Source organism: Vipera berus (genome assembly GCF_964194415.1).
Source record: "Vipera berus genome assembly, chromosome: Z".
In the NCBI taxonomy this organism is placed as follows: domain Eukaryota; kingdom Metazoa; phylum Chordata; class Lepidosauria; order Squamata; family Viperidae; genus Vipera; species Vipera berus.
Genome location: NC_138205.1, coordinates 51644605 through 51664723, shown reverse-complemented (window position 1 = coordinate 51664723; position 20119 = coordinate 51644605). Strand labels below are relative to the sequence as shown.

Genomic DNA, 20119 nt, shown 5'->3' with positions numbered 1-20119 from the left:
GCTTGACTCCCTCTTCTTTGTGGCAGCCCCTGAGATATTGGAACATTGCTATCATGTCACCCCTAGTACTTCTCTTCATTAAATTAGACATGCCCAATTCTAGCAGCTGTTCACGTGATCTTGATTCTATCCCTCTGTTAATGCAGCCTAGCACTGTGTTGGCTTTTTTGGCAGCTGCAGCACACTGCTGGCTCATATTGAAGTGATTGTCCACTAGGACTCCGAAATCTCTCTCACAGTTACTACTATCGAGCAAGGTACCACCTATACTATACCTGTGCATTTGATTTTTCCTGCCTAAATGTAGAACCTTACATTTTTCACAATTGAATTTCATTTTGTTAGATAGTGCCCAGTGTTCAAGTCTGTCCAGATCCTCCTGTATCTTAAGCCTATCTTCTGGAGTGTTGGCTATTCCTGCCAGCTTGATGTCATCTGCAAATTTGATGAGTTCCCCATCTATCCCCTCGTCCAAATCGTAGATGAAGATGTTGAAGAGCACTGGGCCCACAACAGTGCCCTGGGGCACCCCACTACACACTTCCTTCCATGTAGATGCAGTTCCATTGAGGACCACACGCTGAGTACGGCCGGTCAGCCAGCTACGAATCCATCTGGTGGTGATGCTGTCTAACCCACATTTTTCTATCTTATCAAGTAGTAGGTTGTGATCTACTTTATCAAATGCCTTACTGAAGTCCAAGTAAATTATATCTACTTTAAACTTGCCAAGTTGGAACAACACTGCACTAGAGCAACTTATACCATTCCTACCCTAGGCTTGAATTCTGCATGAAAGGAACTAAATGATCATCCTCTAGAATACTTTGTTGCTGCTATGTAGCACATCTTCTCGGTAATTTTCCCTAAAAAGGGAACAATGACAATGTTGTGATTATTGTTTTATGTCAAATTCAAAGAAACCCTCTTCTGAAGAGCCTGCTCTCAAAGGCTTATTTACCAGGTATACAGAGAGGACTTTTTTTTCCCTTTTTCTTAGATTCTAGAATATACTTTGGAGTTGCATTGGGTTCCAGATCTCTCTGCCTTGAGAGAAAAGTGGTAAAAAGAGTTAGCAGTTAATGCTTCCATAATTTATATTTTAGTTATCTGTTTTAATCTTTTTTTCCCCCTCTCTGCTTATGTGTCTATCGTTTTTAAACTGTAACTTATCTGGAGTGCTAATTTTGAACAGGAAAGCCCCATTTCAAAGCAAGCAAGTAAATTAATAAATAAGCAAAAGCCTTGGACATGGGTGCTTAGAAAAGGACTGCTTACCTGCCCCAACTGATAGCTCTCTCCATTGGATCTGCCTCTGGGAGATGATCTCCAGCAAAGCTAATGGTCTGGATTAGGTAGCCACGCTTATGGCCCCACTTGTTGGTGCTGTTTGCTGCAAAATATATGTATCTTGGCATCTTATCGTTATGGCGGAAAGCAGCCTGATCTTCAGTATCCAAGACCTTTTTTACCAGTTTCATTCTCCGAATCTCATGGTCTGGATTCCAGGGAGCCTTTACTGTCTCAAAAGTCATATCATTGGTAACCAAGGAATTTTTTTCACCTAGGAAGAAAAGGGGAAGGGGAAGAAAGCAAGAGGGTGAGATGGTGTTTTTCCCCCCTCATTTACCCCCAAATCACAATACAACCAATTGCTTCTGCCTTGTTCTCATGATGTTTCCTTCAGCCCATCTCCATCCGTAGTTGAGACAGTTTCCTCTTTACTCTAACTCTTTTTTCCCCCTGTGGATATAATCTGGCATACTTCATTGATAATTTAGGAAGTGAGGTGCTGAGGAATTATGATGTGTCCAGTTTCTATTCAGCACAGTACTTTAAACTGCTGTAGACATGACTTCTTTCCTCCAGTTGCTGGGTTCCCTCCAATTTTGCCTTGGGCTGCAGAATGAGGAGACACCTGAACTCCACAGAGGCATCAGCTTAGTGCTCTTTTGAAAGCTGCATGTCACTATTTGGATGCTCTCTCTCTCTCTCTCTCTCTCTCTCTCTCTCTCTCTCTCTCTCTCTCTCTCTCTCTCTCTCTCTGTGTGTGTGTGTGTGTGTGTGTGTGTGTGTGTGTGTGTTGCCATCTAGGGTTTTATATGGCCATGGTGGTTTTCTTTTAGGGTTTAGTGTTTCAATAACTTTTTATTACCTTGGGAAACTTGAACATACAGTAAGCCTTAGAACTAACCACTCCTAACACCCATCCTATTTTACGAAGCTGCAGTTCCTATGACTGCTTATGTGATATACCATGGTTATTTACACTGTCTTGATGGGGGAGTAATGCCATGTATTTACTGTACTCCAACTTTGGTGGCATTTTGTGCTGTGGGGACAAATGCTGTTATTTATGGGCAGGTCAAATAGTGTTCTCCATGGCTATTAACTATATTTGAATATTGCCAGAGTTGGATTCTTTTCTCATTTGCTGCTAACACTTCCTTCCATTCTTTGAAATACAAATAGTTCTCATTTAGCAACTGCTTCATATAATAACTATTTCCAGTTATGACTAATCCTTGCTTTTACAACCTTTTCAGTTTGATAAAGCAAGGGAAAATCTTGATAATTATCTGTTTCTTCTTTTGTGCTTCACTTACAACTTTTCTTCACATCTCTAACCTATCAGGCTATTTTTGAATATAGTTTACTGCTGTTTCAGAAAACTAAACCTATTAACATGATACAGATACAGATAAGGAAGTGCACCAAGCATCTCTTGCTTAGGCAGCTTCATGTGACTATACCCCTTCAATGAGGCTAACCTCACCTAAAGTCATCCAGCACCACTCCACTTTGGACAAAAAGGAAAGCATTTGTTAGTGGTTGCACCTGCAACAGGTGAGTTTGGTAGGAAAAGAAATGATGCCCAGGAAGTACCCTGATTATTTTCCTGGAATTGACATATTATGTAAGTAAAAACAGTACCACTGGCCAGTCTCTGTTGGTAGAATACAAATTAACAATAGGAGCACAATTAATGCCAATATGCTTTGCTCCTGGTTTAAGGACTACTACAGCAAACAGAACTTTAATGTGGCTTTGTGGAAGAACCCTGAGTCTTGAGCTGTTACTTGTAGACACTTTCCAGGGACAAAGAAATCTTCTCATTATAGGCTTTATCAAAATCATTACAGCTAATCCTCAGTTTGCAACTACCTTGATTATTGCCCATTTGCAAATAAGACTGTAATAAATGATAATTAAAATTCATTTTCCACCCAATGCATGCATTTAGGACTAAATTTTGGGTACTTGACAACAAAAAATCCAGAGTGAGACTGATGAAGGTCTGGTCAGTTTCAGGCAGTGTGAGCTGTCTGGAGGGATCAAATCAACTGATTTAAGGTCACACATTTGAGCTTGTCAAACTGCAGTTAACACTTTGTGGAGAAAAATGGCTCAGGAAGAGATAGTTTATTTAAGCAATCTCTCATTCCTATGAGGGGGAAAAATGGGGAAGCAGTGAGTCATAGAACACTGTTGGAGAGAAATGAAACTGCAGCAACCAATTCCTTAAAGATTAAATCACTGCAATAAATTTCAGTCACTAAAGAAGAAGAAGAGATGTATAAATATATGGATTCAGTTACAAAAAAGTAGAAACTCAGGGTTAATAAGTACAGGCAGTCATAGATTAATAATTGTAATTGGGACTGGCTATTCTATCACCAACTAATGTAGTTGTAAAGGGTACCATCATGTGACTTTGCCAATTATAGTGGGAATTCCAGCACTTCCAGTTGCCATCATTAAGCAAATCCTGTGCGGTCATTAAGTGTGATGTGACACTATTGCCATTTGTGATCTCTTGCCAGCATCCCCATTGATTTGTTGGAAGCCTACAGTGAAAATCACCAATGGTGATTCCATGAGTATGAAATGTTGCATCAAGGGCCCAAATTGTAATCACATAACTGTTGGGGTGCTGTGCCAGTCATAGTTATAATAACCAGTCATAAATCCCACTATTCAGAATCATAACTTTGAACAGGTGCATATTTGCTTGAGCTATCTGTACCATCATAGGCAACAAAGGCCAAATTAGTGTTACTGAAATTTACAGGTGAGATTTTATTTACTTATTTACCTATTTATTAAATGTACATGCCACTTGATTTGGGCAGGTTTGAACCTTATGCAGTCTATTTTATTTATTTATTTATTTATACTAAACTCAGAGATCCAACACAGTTTGGATGCTGGATTATGGAATATAGCCATAAGACATATATTTAATCTGTGTATATAGGTAGTTCTCAATTTACAATCACAACTGAGCCCAGAAATTCTATTGCTATGCAAGACAGTTGTTAAGTGAATTTCACCCCATTTTATGACTTATCTTGCCACTTTTGTTAAGTGAATCACTACAGTTGTTAAATTAGTAACATGCTTGTTAAGTGAATCTGGCTTCTCCATTAACTTTGCTTGTCAGGAGGTTGCAAAAAGTGATTACATGATCCCAGGACACTGCAATGGTCATAAATACATGCTAGTTGCCAAGTGTCCAAATTCTGATCATATGACCACAGGGAGGATGCAATGGTCGTAAATGTGAAAAAGAATCATACGTCACTTTTTTCAGTGCCATTGTAACTTTGAACAGTCATTAAACATGGTTGTAAGTTGAGGACTATCTGTATTTAAGTACAAAACTGCAGCTGAGTATATATTTTGACAGTTTAATCAAAGGAGCACTAAAAGAACAAATCAGAATAAAAACAATTTAATGGTTATTCATTGCATAGCTGTACTATATATTTACATTACTAATTCTCATTACACCATTTCTGATGCCTCGAAAATCATGAAAGCATAAGCATGTCCACATTTATATTTCTTTTCTCTGCAAACTAATGCTCACAATGCAAACAGGCAAACTGTGGAAAGTATCCAAAAATACAGTGATAATAACAAACCTGGGTGGTTTTAAAAGGGGGTTATAGGCTTATATAAAACAAGGCCGTAAATGGTTACCAGAGATAATGGCTATATATTACTATTATCACTGATAACCATTTATAGCCTTACTAAGCTATAAGATCAGAGAAAGTTACCATAATAGTAGAATATAGCATTATTATGCTATATTATAATATAGAACAAAAGTTGTGCTATGCACTAAGCTAAATCAAATCTTTTCCACATTTTGCAAGAATTCAATACATTTTGCATTTTTTTTGTTAATGTCAGTTTTTGTTGACTGATATTCTACAAATAGTGTTCAATCTTGAAATAAACTTGTTTTCTCCTCTTTAAAGGTTCAATTTAATCATTACTGTGTTAACATTTTCCAGTTTCTGTATAAATATCACAGTATTCAGTTATTTTCTACAATGTATTTCAGTATTTTAGTTTAATATATCCAAATTCTATTCTTATTTCATAATGCAGTAAAACAATTAACTTTCAAAAGTAGTTATAGTGGTGCTATAATCTATTGCTCTGATACTATAAAATTATAATATTAAAGAAAATTAGTCTTTCTATATGCAAGTTGTGAAACCGGGGAGAAAGGAACTCTTATTGCATAAGTGTCAAAGTTTTACCAGATGTTAGACTAGATAAACCTTGAACTGGACCAGCAGGGTTCTTATATTCCCAAATCACTCCCTGCGGAACAATTATGGCAAGACTAATAGTGATCTGGATTGCTGGCATAAATCGTGGAAAATATCTGTGTTTTATAAGAGTGGTGGGGTTTTTTAAGGGTAGCTGAAGGCACAAAAAGAATTGCCTCTCTACGCCTTTACAGCCATGAGAATGGTAGGTATGCTTATAGGGTTATAAAATGTTAAGTAGTTACATACAGTATATTGGAATATGAGTAAACACCAAAATACATTAAATCAAGGACTGATGCAACAAAGGTCATATGAAATTGAGTATGTATACTATACAAACTCAAACTGAGAAAATCCTGTAACTTGTTATCTAATCCTAACTGCTCTTACCCTGAGGACTTTAAAAAGCTGAACCTAGCAAATTGTAAATGATTGCTTATCATTGACATTCCTATTCTTGTAGCCACTGAACAGTGCAAGATAAGAAACTGGAACCCAAGAAGATAAGAATATGGGGGAGAGAGAGAGAGAGAGAGAGAGAGAGAGAGGAAAACATTCTCAATGTTCAAATGGTGCCCTCTTCAGGTGCAGGTGCAGAGATACTTTGCTCTGGAACTTGAGTCACAAGCTTTGTACAGTAGGTATAAGAGATTCACTAGAAAATATTAACATATTAAATAATTCTGCAGCTCATCAATATTGACTATCTGACCAAGGTGGGCAATCATCATTTTCTATTCTGGCCTCTAATGCTACTAACCTTATGGTTTCTCCATAAGAAACCCAGATTTAGATAAAGAACAATAAAAGTAAGCAGTGGGGAAAAGAGTTGTCAACAATAGCAGAAAATAGTGCAAAACTGGAACAATCAAAACTATTTAAGACTTTCAAGGACTTACCTCCAACATCTAAATCAACTTTGTAGTTGATGACATGAGTATGGACTGTACCAAGTGTGTGATCTGCAACTCTATTACCATAATCCAGCCCATCATTATGAAGGAAAGATGAGATTATGTATCCAGTTGCTTGGACTTTGCTTTCAATGGCACCATTTGGATGAAAAATAAAATTCCAGACATAGTCATAGTTACCAATGGTAACTATAAAACGTATAACTAGTGCAGAGCTCGCCAGTCCCCCGTAATAGACAGACTGAAAATTGGAAAAATGACGCCGGAAAGGGTTCCCTGCACTCTGCTCAAAGACACAAATTGAGTTCTTGTGTACCTCTGGTTGGAGGTTTTCAATTAAATAAACAGCATCAAGGTAAGTGGCAGAATAAGGGCAATCAACTCCACGAACTAATGAATATGCAAATCTTCCCATTCCAAAACTTGCATCCATATATCGGGTTAACATTCCACTAGGACTATTGGAGCCATAGATAGAAATGGCATCCTGCACACTGAGTTCGTATACAATTCTTTGATCCTTAAATCGGATATCATAGAGATGGAGTCCCCTATGTACGTCCATCCGAAAGGCAAAACTCCAGTTTGGGGTAGTTACTTGGTTGTTTCTCACATTATAGTGTGGCTCAAAGGACTCATGATAGAAGGATCCAGGTCTTAGAGGGGGTGTCCTTGGATGAAGTGAAGAAAAGCCCCCATCAGAAGAGACTGGCTTAACTTTTTTTATAATCACCCGCTTTGCTTTGAATTCTTTTTCCAGTTCTGCCAAACTGTTAAAATATTGGCCATTATAAAATACTTTTGGAACTTTCCAGTGAGAGATATCCAGGCTGCTGTGGTCAACAAGCACCTCTAGTCCCAATGGATGCAAGAAAAAGCCACTTACATTCTGAAACAAGGTAACCCAGGAACAGCGATCTCCAGACTGAAACCCCCCAGGTATTGCGAGGACACCTTCAAAATTGCTTCCATTATGTCCAAATACTTCAGTCATAAAAGTGGGTGCCTCTAGAAATTTTTTCTCCATTAGGAATGTCTCAATATCCCCAAACTCACTGAGTATTAGAGTTCTGCCATGATAGGATAATTTCTTTCCATACTTTTGTACTGTCACATCCCAATGATATGTGGGCACTGGAAGTGGCCCTACAACATACTCAGTGATATTTGGTTCTGGTTGATTTCCAAAGTACACCACAGCCAATGCTTGTCGAGGAGGGCGTGGTCCATCACGATCAAGGAATTTCAGCACCTCTTCCTTTCGGGGGAGATTGACATCAACATAATAAATAAAATTATTAGAAAACAGAGCATGAGAAACATCTACCAAGGGCAAACTTTGTTGCAGATATTTCACCACCTGTACCATCTCTTCTGCTGACAAGGCAGCAAATATCATATTCTTGTTCTTCTGATTTTCATCCAAGGAAATAGATGACTTAGCATCACAATGACTAGACTTCTCCCTTCTGGTCACCAACACACACACCAAGGCAAAAATTGTAACCAAAGCAAGTACAAGAAGAACAAGGAGAGCTTTTGGGTTCATTGCTGCAAAGATATGGCTTGAAGACTCACCAGCTATTTAAATAAGGCAGTCCCAAAGACAATTCAACGGCTGTTAGATGGCAAGAGACTTTATCTATTTTCTGCAGGAAATGGGACCTCACTGGATTGGGTCCAAAAAGTGGAAGCTTAGAATTCATGGCTTCGATTTAAAAGTAAACGCCCTTTCATGACAGTTTTAATCTTTCACTGTGCCAAAAATGGACAATGCATGTACTAAAAGACTATGGATCACAAAAAGGAACTAAATACTAAAATGGAAATAACAGATTACCTCATTTTGAAAAGATTCCTGAACTTATTGCTACATTGCTCTTTTACGCATTTTTATTATTCCACAAACAAATGAATAGGCTTCATATTACTCTTAATAGAGTAATGTTTCTCTGTTAAGTACATAGTACAACTGCTATTTGTACAAAATGTCACTTAAATCTCAAATGTGCATAGAAGTAAATTGGAAGATCAGTTGAACTACAGTTGCAAAGAACAGCTGATTGGCCACAATAGTAGAGTTTGGAGTTATTTTCAGAGTTTGTTTATCTGATTGCAGAAAGTTAGAGGAAAACCCCACCAATGCAATGTCTGGGAGAACTGCAAGTGCTGCAGCTTGAGAAACTGCAGCCTGTGCTGGAAATAAATTATTTAGGTCACTAGTACTATCAACTTATTGTGTTTTGTAGTCTTTCATCAATGGCTATGTCAACATTACATTAATGAGGATGGGCTTTATATTACTTTAAAGTGGTGCTCTGAAGATTCTGTAAGTCATTAATGAAGAAACCGCCTTAAAATCATCATAAGCAAGCAATAGATAAATCAGAAGTTAATCAAATTCAGAATATGTGAAGAAAAACTACCCATTACACAAGAGATCCCCAACCTTTGAGGCACAAGGGACCAGTTCTGTGAAGAGAGGTTTTTCCGTGGACCGGAGAGGTGTGGTTTTGTGTGCTGCCTACCTACATCTCACGGATGCATGTTTGTGTGGACCGGTTTCTGGCATGCCACGGACTGGTACTGGTGCATAGTTTACAAAAGTGGAGACAGACCACTAAGACTGCTATGCTGTTAAATCAGGTTTCTTCTATGGGGGCAACTGGGAGTTTTTGTGAAATAGGGATCTGAGACTATCTCAGCATATTGGCATGGTGGAAAGGAAGATTCTAACAATAAAATGCATACTATAATAATGTAGGGATTTAGGATATTCAGGTTGAATAAAAACATATGTTAACCAGATACAGGAATCAGTTTTGGAAGTGTAGAGAACAAACAAATGACCAAACAGATTTATTCCATTGTTTGCCAAAGACAGCATAACTTTCATCAGTTCTTTGTCCTGGCAGCAAGAACAGTCATGACATACTGTATCAGTGAGCTCTAGGACAAATAACTATGTGCTTAAAATAACTATGTTCTTGGAATGTTTGTGATTTCCCTATAGAATGGAACATGAACTTCAGGAAACTCTGATTTTCACTGCAATGCAATACATTTTCCATGGAAGATAAAAGCATACTATCTTTATGTAAACAAGGCTGTCAGGAAGCATCTCTCTGTGAAAGGCATAGGGAAGAGGCTTAACCCCTGTAAACACTGCTGAGGACTAGAAATGCAATTGTAAACAATCATTTATGTTCCAGGAGGTCTGTCATTACAGGTAGTCCTGGACTTACAACAGTTCATTTAATGACCATCCAAAGTTACAACGTCACTGAAAAAAGTGACTTATGATCGTTTTCTACGCTTATGACCTTTACAGTATCCCTATTGTTAGATCGTGGAGGAATGAGACGCGTAGGCAATGGCTGAATCATAACCTTTATTGGATGGCAAGGTTGTAGAACAAAGACTAGGGAACTGGGGTTACCTGGGTCCTCTTATACCTGTCCAGGTGGGCACTGACCAATAGATTCAAACCTTGGTTTCCTGCCTAGCGGTCAGCCAATAGTCTTTTGTGGTTTTCCCGCCAGTGCTGCTCCTTACCGGAGCTGTCCAGCAACAGCGCCTCCTGTAGTTCTTTTACTGTACTTGACCCATACATTACGCCCCTTCCCTCATAAGAACAAACAATGCCAATCCACTTTAAACTTACCCCCCCCAACATAACTATTTACACTTGTACTTTCATGACTGCACATAGTCCGTGAGGTAGGCTGGCGGCCTGTGCTCCTGTCCTGACCGCCTTAGTGTTCCCCCCAAGTCCTGTGTGGTGTTATCTGCATTGCTGGTTTGCCTTGGTGTGTGGGGAAACCCCGGAACCACGTTTGTTTCTGGCACCCGGTTCCCCTGGCCCTGTTGATGCCCTGACTGTGTTGGTCTTATTGTCCACAGGTCAGCATCCCCGCCAGACTCTTCTGTGTGTGGTTGGTCAGGTTCTGTGTGTGGTTGATCAGGGTGGCTGGAGTGCGCCGCTGGGCCCGCCCTGTGTGTGCATCCTGCTACGTTCTCAGGAGCTCTCCTCCTGACCTGATCTATATGTCTTTTCCACTGATGCCCCCCCTCCACCCTTACAATGAACAACAGTGGCCCTGTCTTTTCAACCACCTCCCCTGGCACCCATGTGTGCCCAGAGCCGTAGTTCCTTGCCCAGACCAATTCTCCAATGTCAAGATGTCTGGGGGGGTTGGGTTTGGGTTGATCTGTGTCAGCAGCCACTCTGTCAGGGTGGAGTCTGTCTAGTTTTGTTATGAGTCTTCTGCCCCAACGTAGTTCTGCTGGGCTCTTTCCTGTTGATGTGCAGGGTGTGGTGTGTTGGTGTAGTAAGAATTGTGATAATCTTTGCTTCCAGTCCCCTTGGATGATGCGTTTCAGAGTGTCTTTGGTTGTGCGCACCAATGCACTCTGTCATTCCATTAGACGACGGGTGGACCGGGGCTGTCGTGACATGTCTAATCCCATTGGTCCTCATAAACACCTGGAAATCCGTGGAAGTAAATTGTGGTCCGTTATCAGAGACTAACACGTCAGGGAGGCCATGTGTGGCAAAGAGTTCCCTGAGCACTTGGATCGTCCTCCCCGTGGTCATGCTACTTACTGGTACCACCTCCAACCACTTCGAATGGCTGTCCACTAACACTAAGAATGTTTGTTGCTGAAATGGTCTCGCATAGTCAATATGGACTCGGGACCAGGGAGTGTGTGTGTCCTCCCACTTGTGGACTAGTGCATGAGGCTGTTCCAGCCGGGACCTCTGGCAGGTATAACAGCCAGCTACCTGTTCCTCTATTACCTTATCTGTTCCTCTATTACCTGGCCACCACAGGTAACTCCTGGCTAAAGCCTTCATTCTCACCACCCTGGGGTGCCCTTTGTGGAGAGATTGTATGACTTTGTCCCTCATCTTCTCAGGGATGATTACCCGGCAGCCTGATAACAAACACCCCTTGTATGTAGACAATTCATGTTGCCTGATGAAGTATGCTTGAAATTCTGGGCCTGGGGACTTGTCCTGCCACCCTGTGCTCACCCACATTTGTACCCTACTCAGTGTTTTGTCGGCAGGTGTTGCTGCTGCAATGTCCTTTGCACTGAGGGGGCACTCAGGGAGATCCTGCAATGCAAGTATTTGAGATGCAGGAGCTGGGTCGGGTTCAGTGCTGGCTAAGGGCAAACTGCTTAACCCGTCAGCGTGGCCCATTTCTTTGCCTGGTTTATGGACCAGCTTGCAAGAGTATGCAGACAGGAAAATGGACCACCTGAGCATTCTGGGTGACAGAATCTGGGGGGTCTGTTTATCTGTGGTAAAAAGACCTAGTAGAGGCTTATGGTCAGTGAATATGGTGAATTCTCTGCCATACAAGTAATCATGGAACTTCTTCACTCCAGCAACTATCACCAGGGCTTCTTTGTCTATCTGGGCATAATTCTGCTCTGCTGCTGACAATGTTCTGGAGTAGTAGGCAATGGGAACTTGTTTCCCATCACCTTCTAAATGGCTTAAGACAGCGCCCACTCCGTAAGGGGATGCATCACAAGCAATGCAGATGGGCTTAGATTCTATGAAATGAGTGATTGTGGCATCACCCACTAACAGGTCCTTTAAAGCCTGGAAACTTTTGGCATGGGTGCTTGTCCAGTTCCATGCAGTGTTTTTATCCCGGAGCCTGTGTAAGGGTTCTGCTATGGATGCCTTATGGGGTAGGAATGCATGGTAGAAATTGAGCAGACCTAAGAAGGCTTGTAGCTCTGCCTTGCTTTTGGGGGTGGGGGCACCTTTAATTGCCTCCACCTTAGATGCTGCAGGATGGATGCCCTGAGCATCTATCCTGAATCCCAGGAACTCAGTTTCTGTCACCCCAATGCTGCATTTGTCTCTTTTAAGTTTGAGACCTGCAGCCCTGAATCTTTCCAACACAGCCTGCAAACGCTCAGTCAGTACCTCCTCATTGTTCCCTGCAATAAGGATGTCATCGAAGTAAGGGCATACTCCTGGGATGCCCTTGAGCGTTCGCTCCATGATCTCCTGGAAGATGCCTGGAGCTACACTAACTCCGAACTGCAACCGGTCCACCCAGAACGCCCCCTTATGGGTGACTATGGTCTGTGCATTGGCTGTTTCCCTGTCGACTGGTAGCTGCTGATACACTTGCGCGAGATCAAGTTTTGCAAAGATGGCGCCGCCCTGCAACGACGCGAGGATGCTGCTGACCATTGGGACTGGGTAAGCATGCTGATTTAATGCTCTATTTATAGTACATTTATAGTCAGCGCAGATCCTCACCTCACCATTTGCCTTGAGTGGGTTGACTATAGGAGTCTCCCACTTGGCTCCCTCGACCAGTTTCAGGACTCTCTGCGTGACCAGTTTGTCCAATTCCCTCTCTATTTTTTGTTTAAGTGCAAACGGTACCCTCCGGGGTTTGATTTTTATGGGTGGAACATTGGGGTTTAATTTAAACATGATTGGTAGTCCTGTGTATTTTCCTAGTGTCTCATTGAATACATCTGCAAAAGCATTGCAGACGGATTCGATGTTGTGGGCCCGGGTTGTATGTATCCCTGTGATACTAATTATTTATTATTTATTTATTTATTATTGGGACTTATATGCTGCCCTGCCTAGGGCCTTGAACCAGTTTAACCCTATGAGACTAGTCCTCTGCCCCTCGACCACTAGGACATCCAATTGCCCCTGGAATCCCCCATACCGCACTGAAATTGTTGCCTCCCCCTTAATTTTGATGGGCGTTTGCTGGAAATCTGTTAGGGTGAGACTGGATGGCCTCAAGGTGGCCCTCTGCTTACTCTGGCTGCATATCTGGGTAAAAGTCTTGTGTGAGATCACTGAGACTGCCGAGCCAGAGTCAAGTTTCATTTTGCAGGGGATGCCCTGGAGCCACATGTCCAGCCTGATTTTTGGAGTTAATGGCCGACGGGTCCCCGTGCTACAGATGGCCCGCTGGCCCTCGTAACAGTTAACCGACGTGATTTGTTGTGGAGCCACAGTACCTGTCGTTTGCTGGTCTTCTGCATCCACATCGTGCAGGCTGCTGCAGTTATGGTTGCGACAGACGGCTGTAATGTGGCCGGTCTTACTGCACGCCCTGCACTTGGCCGTCCGGAACTTACAGGTAGACTGGGGGTGGTTGCCTCTGCACCCTGCGCATTTTGGCTTGGTGTTGCAGCATGTACATCCGGAGCACTTCTTCTCGTGGTTGGTCGCGGCCGTCTGTTGTCCCCTTTGGTTGTTGCGTTGCGCCGGTGGCTGGCCCAGTTTCGTCTGAATTGTGTCCACTCCGGTCTGGCTGTTGGTGTCGCCGCTTTCCCCGAACGCGTTCGCCTGGTGTACGGCTCCCCCCCCGGTCTGCTAGTTTGGGGTTCTGACTGTCCCTGTCATTCGGCCATGTCGTGGGCCAGGACCTCATCCTGGAGCTCCTGCAGCATCAGCTTGTGTCTCACAAAAAACTTTTGTCTCAGCTTTCGATCCCAGAGACCGAAGAGGATTCTGTCCCTTAAACACTCTTCCAGGTTGTCGAACTGGTGCAGTCGGGCCGCTTGCTGGACCCCAGCGATAAAGTTAGCGGCTGACTCACCAGGCCCCTGATCTCACTTCTCAAATTGGTATCTCCAGGCCAGCGCTGACATATTTGGATTAAAACGCCGATCCAACTTGGCCCAGAGATCGCTGTATTCGGCTTCGTCTGGGGCCGTTGGGGCACACAACCCTACTGTTATGTTGTAGACGTCTGAACCACTTATGCAGAGTAGGGCTGCCACCTTTAACTCATTGTCCCTGATACGGTTCACTTTCATGAACAGTTGCACTTGACCCACATGCGACTCCCATCGTTCGGGGTGCGTGATATCGAACACAGGTATCTGACCGATTTGTGCCATCATGACCAGTCCTTCCACTTTTCCGCTTCTGGGTTCCGATCCTGCTTTGAGCATCCGCTGGGTTGACCAGTTGTGCTCGGCCGCTTCTGAGCATCCGCTGGGTTGACCAGTTGAATGCGGTTGCCTCTGCGACAGTCGCTGGGTTGACTGGTTGCGCTCGGCTGCTTCCACAGGGTTGACCGGTTGTGCGTGGCTGATTCCGCTGGGTTGACCGGTTGTGCGCGGCTGCTTCTGCAGTCATCGCTTGGTCAACCAGTTGCTCGTGGCTACTTCAGCGGTTGTCTAGCGGCTACCGAAACAGGATCCCACCTTCGTCACCACTGTTAGATCGCGGAGGAATGAGACGCATAGGCGATGGCTGAATCATAACCTTTATTGGATGGCAAGGTTGTAGAATAAAGACTGGGGAACTGGGATTACCTGGGTCCTCTTATACCTGTCCAGGTGGGCACTAACCAATAGATTCAAACCTTGGTTTCCCTCCTAGCGGTCAGCCAATACTCTTTTGTGGTTTTCCCGCCAGTGCTGCTCCTTACCAGAGCTGTCCAGCAACAGCGCCTCCTGTAGTTCTTTTATTGTACTTGACCTATACATTACACCTATGATCATGGGATCAAAATTCAGACACTTGGCAACTAACTCAAATTTATGACAATTGCAGTGTTTCAGGATCTTGTGATCACCTTTTGGGCCCTTTTGACAAGCAAAGTCAATGTGGAAGCCATATTCACTTAACAACTATGTTACGAACTGAACAATTTAATATAAATGGCAAGCACTCCATGGAAGACCACAGATAAGATGGCAAGACATGAAAAATGTCCAGTTAAACCCAGATGCCGCATTTGATTGTGCAAGATGGTGATTGTTGACCAGAAAAATAGACATTGCACCTGCAGGAAAAACACTAGGATGATTATGACTTTTGTTTTGTGTACTGATTGTTCATAGTTCCCAGTCTTCAGAATAACGTAGAAATCCTCTCCGCTATAATGATGAAATGATAACCTTATCCACATAAAAGAGGATTGGGATATTCCTCTCAGTAAAGTTAGGGGAATGAAAGCACCAGTTATTAAAACAGGAGATAATAAAATTGTTAACAAAATTTAATAATGGAGCAAAGAGAAATTCTTGTTAAACATCTAAGGTTAGGGGAATTGAATCAGTGCATTAACCTGGGGCACTGCGCATAGCTCTCAGAACAATTTAACTGTAGATATTATTAATAAAATGAGTCTTCAGTTTATAATGATAGGCAACAAATTCTTCCATAGAATTTCTCCTGTTATCAAAAGTTGATTTCATGTCTGTGAGGGCTGTATACAATGGAACTTAAGACCATAGGCATATTTTTCTACCAGGTGGGATAACATCACTGCTCAATCAAGTGCATATCTACCTTTAAACCCTGCTTATTCTTCTATTAAAACATTATTATCTTCTGTTCAATCCAAATATTTTTTCATATATGAAACACAAATATTCATATAGGAAACATACTGTATATGTTGATCTGCATTTTTAGCATGTATTTCACTATGTTCAGGAGGTTAGCTAGTTGAGACTAGGAAAGATGGGCAACAATTAATTAAACTATCCAGCATTCATTCCAGCTGGAAGTGACCTAAAACTGACCTTTTGTTAATGGGAAAGGCAATCACCAGAAATGGAAAACTCTGTACAGAATAGGAAAACTCTTTTTCATTGTTATTTTCCAAAACTATTGACAGTAAAGGCTATTTTTTCACAACTTTCTCTTAAATCCACCTCGTCTCTTAGGACACATCTATGTTAAAATGGAATTTCTTCCCTGTCCAGAATAAACACAACCCAACAGAATAATTCTGCAAAGAAACTTTCTCCATCAAAGGTCAGAACCAAAACTTGGTTATTCAGAAATGTACTAAGCATTATATCTTAAAATGAATAAAAAGGTAAAGGTAGGTAAAGGTAAAGGTTCCCCCGCACATGTGTGCTAGTCGTTTCCGACTCTAGGGGCCGGTGCTCATCTCCGTTTCAAAGCCGAAGAGCCAGCGTTTGTCCGAGGACGTCTCCGTGGTCATGTGTCCGGCATGACTAGACGCCAAAGGCGCACGGAACACTGTTACCTTCCCACCGTAGTGGTCCCTATTTTCTACTTGCATTTTTTACGTGCTTTCGAACTGCTAGGTTGGCAGAAGCTGGGACGAGTAACAGGCGCTCACTCTGCTACGCGGCACTCGGGATTCGACCCGCCAAACTGCCGACCTTCTGATCGACAAGCTCAGCGTCCTAACCCACTGAGCCACCGCGTCCCTGTAAAAATGAATAAAATGAATAGATACCATTAACTGATTTTCAGTTCTTGGCATTCTATTAGCTCTACTGCCAAACTATCAATACTAGTACATTTTTGAGAATTTTGAATCCCCCTCCAAATGATCTCGCTTTTCAGCTTGCTGGGAATTGTGAGAATTGAAGTTCCCAAACTAGTGTGCCAAAGTGGAGACCCCAAGAGTAGGCCAAGTTAATCTATGGGAACTTTGCCCATGTGCCTCCAACTATAGAATGAAGTTTTTGATTATTGTGTTCTATGCTATGTTTTCATTGAGTTGCTTAACTTTTTTCATTCTTTTGCTTTTTAATCACTGGTCATTTTACCCAGATAGGTGCCAGCACTGAACTACGTGTGGCTTATCTCCCAAAAGTAATATTTGCATAGAGGTCCACCAAGAACTAGTAAAGTTGTAACCTAGTTTGGGCAGTTGAAACATCGAGGAAGAAGGCAATGAAAAGACACCTCCACGCTTTTGCCAAGGATGGGTCCGCTGGTCAGCAAGAATTGGGCTCAACTTGAAGAGGACATTAGGTTGTATTCTTGATATGTCAATAGTATTTCTTAGCATTATTTTAACTTCCCATAAATAGTTTTTTTTAAAAAAAAATCCCATTTATATCCCGCCCTTCTCCGAAGACTCAGGGCGGCTTACAATTTAAGCACAAACCAATGTGCATAGTGTCAGAATTATTTTTTTAAAATCCATATTTTTATTATGTTTACTGTTCTATTGGATTTAAGGTATGGGGCAGGAAGGAAGAAGAGGCACAATGCAACCAACTGAACTAAAAACTTTAGAAGTCATTACTGTTCTATTTGAGCAGGTCTAATCTTTTTGCTGAAAGGAAGAAAAGGATCTAAAAGAGCCAGATGTCAAATAAATTATATAAATTAGTGATTTAATTTAATATGTAAAGTAATCTGAAAATGGTGAACTATTGGCTTCCTTATCAATAGCAGACAAGATAAAAAGTAAAATGGTTCAAAACCTTTGGAAGATGCATTTGGGGTAAGCGTTTAAGAACATAAGAATTCTTATGAGAAGTCTCTTTAAAGTGGAAAGCCATTTGTTAAAATAGCTGGTTGTGAAAGAAAACATGCTGGCCTTTTTAATCCACTCAGCTAGTCTCCAATCTTGATTGCTGGGACTGAAATTCAATAAACCAGGGCTTTTCAACCTTTTCACAGATTGGTACCACTTTTAGGACATGACAATATTCTAGTACCACCTGTGCTTAGCAAGGTGTCAAAAACTTGATGACTAAAAAAAAGGGGGGCAGAATTTTTGGTTTTACTGATTAGATTGATTTGTTGTTATACTGTAGAAATGGCTATTTTATACTATTATGGACAAGTAAAACGTTGAGGTTCAATGTTAATGCTTCATTCTACTGCAACAGAGGAAGTCAGAAATCAATGCCTTTTCTTTTCTTTTTCCCTTCTCCCCCTCACTTTCCTCCCCCTTCTTCCTCCACACTGTGTCCTACTATTTGCTTTTGTATTTTTGTAAAAAAATGTTACAAACCATAAAAATAAAAGGGAAAAAGTACCAGTTTTAATTTCTTTGGTGGCAGTTCCTTTGCTCTCAAGCCACATGAGGACCCAAGGGGGTGCCAGGCTGCCAGAGCCCTGGGCAGTGGAGGGCAAGTGCAGCCTTCCCCAAGGGGGTGCCAGGCTGCACTTACCTTCTTGAGGCTCTGCTTGGCTTGCTTTCCTTGGCCAGATTGCTCATGGTGTGTGCGGGAGGGCAAAATGTGTGGGTTGGAGGGAGGCCCACTCCCTCTCCATGCGAAGAGACCTGGCTTTGTAACCAAAGCACCAGCGATAGGATGGGAGACCACGAGGAGAGTGAGGAGGAGGGGACAAGGGGATGGCAAAAGGGCAGCAGGGCTTCCTTCCTTCCTTCCTTCCTTCCTTCCTTCCTTCCTTCCTTCCTTCCTTCCTCCTTTCCTTCCTTCCTTCCTTCCTTCCTTCCTTCCTTTCCTTCCTTCCTTCCTTCCTTCCTTCCTTCCTTCCTTCCTTCCTTCCTTCCTTCCTTCCTTCCTTCCTTCCTTCCCCCTTTTCTTCTTTTTCCTTCCGTTCACAGACAACAGTACAGCAAAACTGTCAAAATGGTGGCTGTGATAGTTGATCAGAGCTCCTCCGTTTTTGATGTGCAGCAGTTTTAGCGTTCAGGAACAGAGGTAGCTTAGTTGCTTTTCTATTAATAAAAAAGGTAAAGGTTCCCCTGCACATGCGTGCTAGTCGTTTCCAACTCTAGGGGCAGGTGCTCATCTCCGTTTCAAAGCCGAAGAGCCAGCGCTTGTCCGAGGACGTCTCCGTGGTCATGTGGCCGGCATGACTAGACGCCAAAGGCGCACGGAACGCTGTTACCTTCCCACCGTAGTGGTCCCTATTTTTGTACTTGCATTTTTACGTGCTTTCAAACTGCTAGGTTGGCAGAAGCTGGGACAAGTAACAGGCGCTCACTCTGCTACACGGCACTTGGGATTCAACCCACCAAACTGCCAACCATCTGATCAACAAGCTCAGTGTCCTAACCCACTGAGCCACCGCGTCCCTTTCTATTAATACATAATCCTTAAAAGGGCTCTCTTGTAGGGACCCTGCCTTGGTGTAACTGAGACTGGAAATATAGCAAAAGAAAATATTTTACCCCACTCTGCTTTGTCCTGTTTTCCCCACTGGAAATGGCTGTTAGCAATACACAAGGAAGGGATACTTTCCTGAGAGCTCACAATTCAAGAATACCAATGTTAACTTGGATTGCCAACAAAGTTGTGTCTGTGACAAAACAGAACACAAAATTGCTTTCTCCTTTGAATTGGGGCATTTCCAACTGAATTGCCCTTCCTTCCTTCCTCTTTTCCTCCCTCCCTTCCTTCCTCCAACCCTCCCTCCCTCCCTTCCTTCCTTCCTTCCTTCCTTCCTAATGAAAGCTGGTTTTTTTGGAGTACTTGTTTCTGTTTCTCAATGTGCCACTGATCGCATCACATGCGGGGGGAGGGGGGGCGTCGCTGGTTCCAGGGCTGCCCCGTGGATCTAAGGCTGAGAGCATTCTGGCTTTGATGGTGGCTACAAGGTTGTAAATCAGCACCCGATTGGCCTGGGCTTGCCTCTTTTCTTTCTGAGCGGTCAGCAGGAATGGTAAGCAGGGATTCCGGGTGCTCACTAACTCCTGTGTGTGCACTCGGGGTGGGGGGGGGGCAGCCTCTTGCTGGTCCTTTTCTGCCAAAACTTCTTCTTTTTATATCCTTTCCTCTCTCTCTCTCTCTCTCTCTCTCTTTCTCCCCCCTCCTTTTCTGTGAACCTCCAGCTATGCACTGCTTTTGGAAGTGCCAATCAGGTGGAGCTTGATGCTGAGCCCAGACAACTCTGCAGAAGTGCCAATCAGCTTGTAGCCG

The 20119-nt window shown here is 42.6% G+C and overlaps 2 protein-coding genes across 3 annotated transcripts in view; both read right to left on the bottom strand.

Annotated features, from left to right (window-relative positions):
- The window catches only part of PSME3 (proteasome activator subunit 3), a 449122-nt gene that overhangs the window by 380169 nt on the left and 48834 nt on the right, over positions 1 to 20119 (bottom strand). The gene's annotated exons all lie outside the window — the stretch shown is intronic.
- Positions 1 to 20119, bottom strand: part of LOC308677248 (amine oxidase [copper-containing] 2-like) — a gene marked incomplete at its 5' end in the record, with an annotated part of 40329 nt that overhangs the window by 8030 nt on the left and 12180 nt on the right. Inside the window, 2 exons of one of the 2 annotated variants that reach the window (XM_081343485.1) lie at positions 1279 to 1564; positions 6473 to 8036. In XM_081343485.1, the coding sequence (XP_081199611.1) occupies positions 1279 to 1564; positions 6473 to 8036 (1850 nt within the window). Of the gene's footprint in view, positions 1 to 1278; positions 1565 to 6472; positions 8037 to 20119 lie in introns of those variants that run through there. The other variant, XM_081343486.1, reaches the window with a different exon arrangement.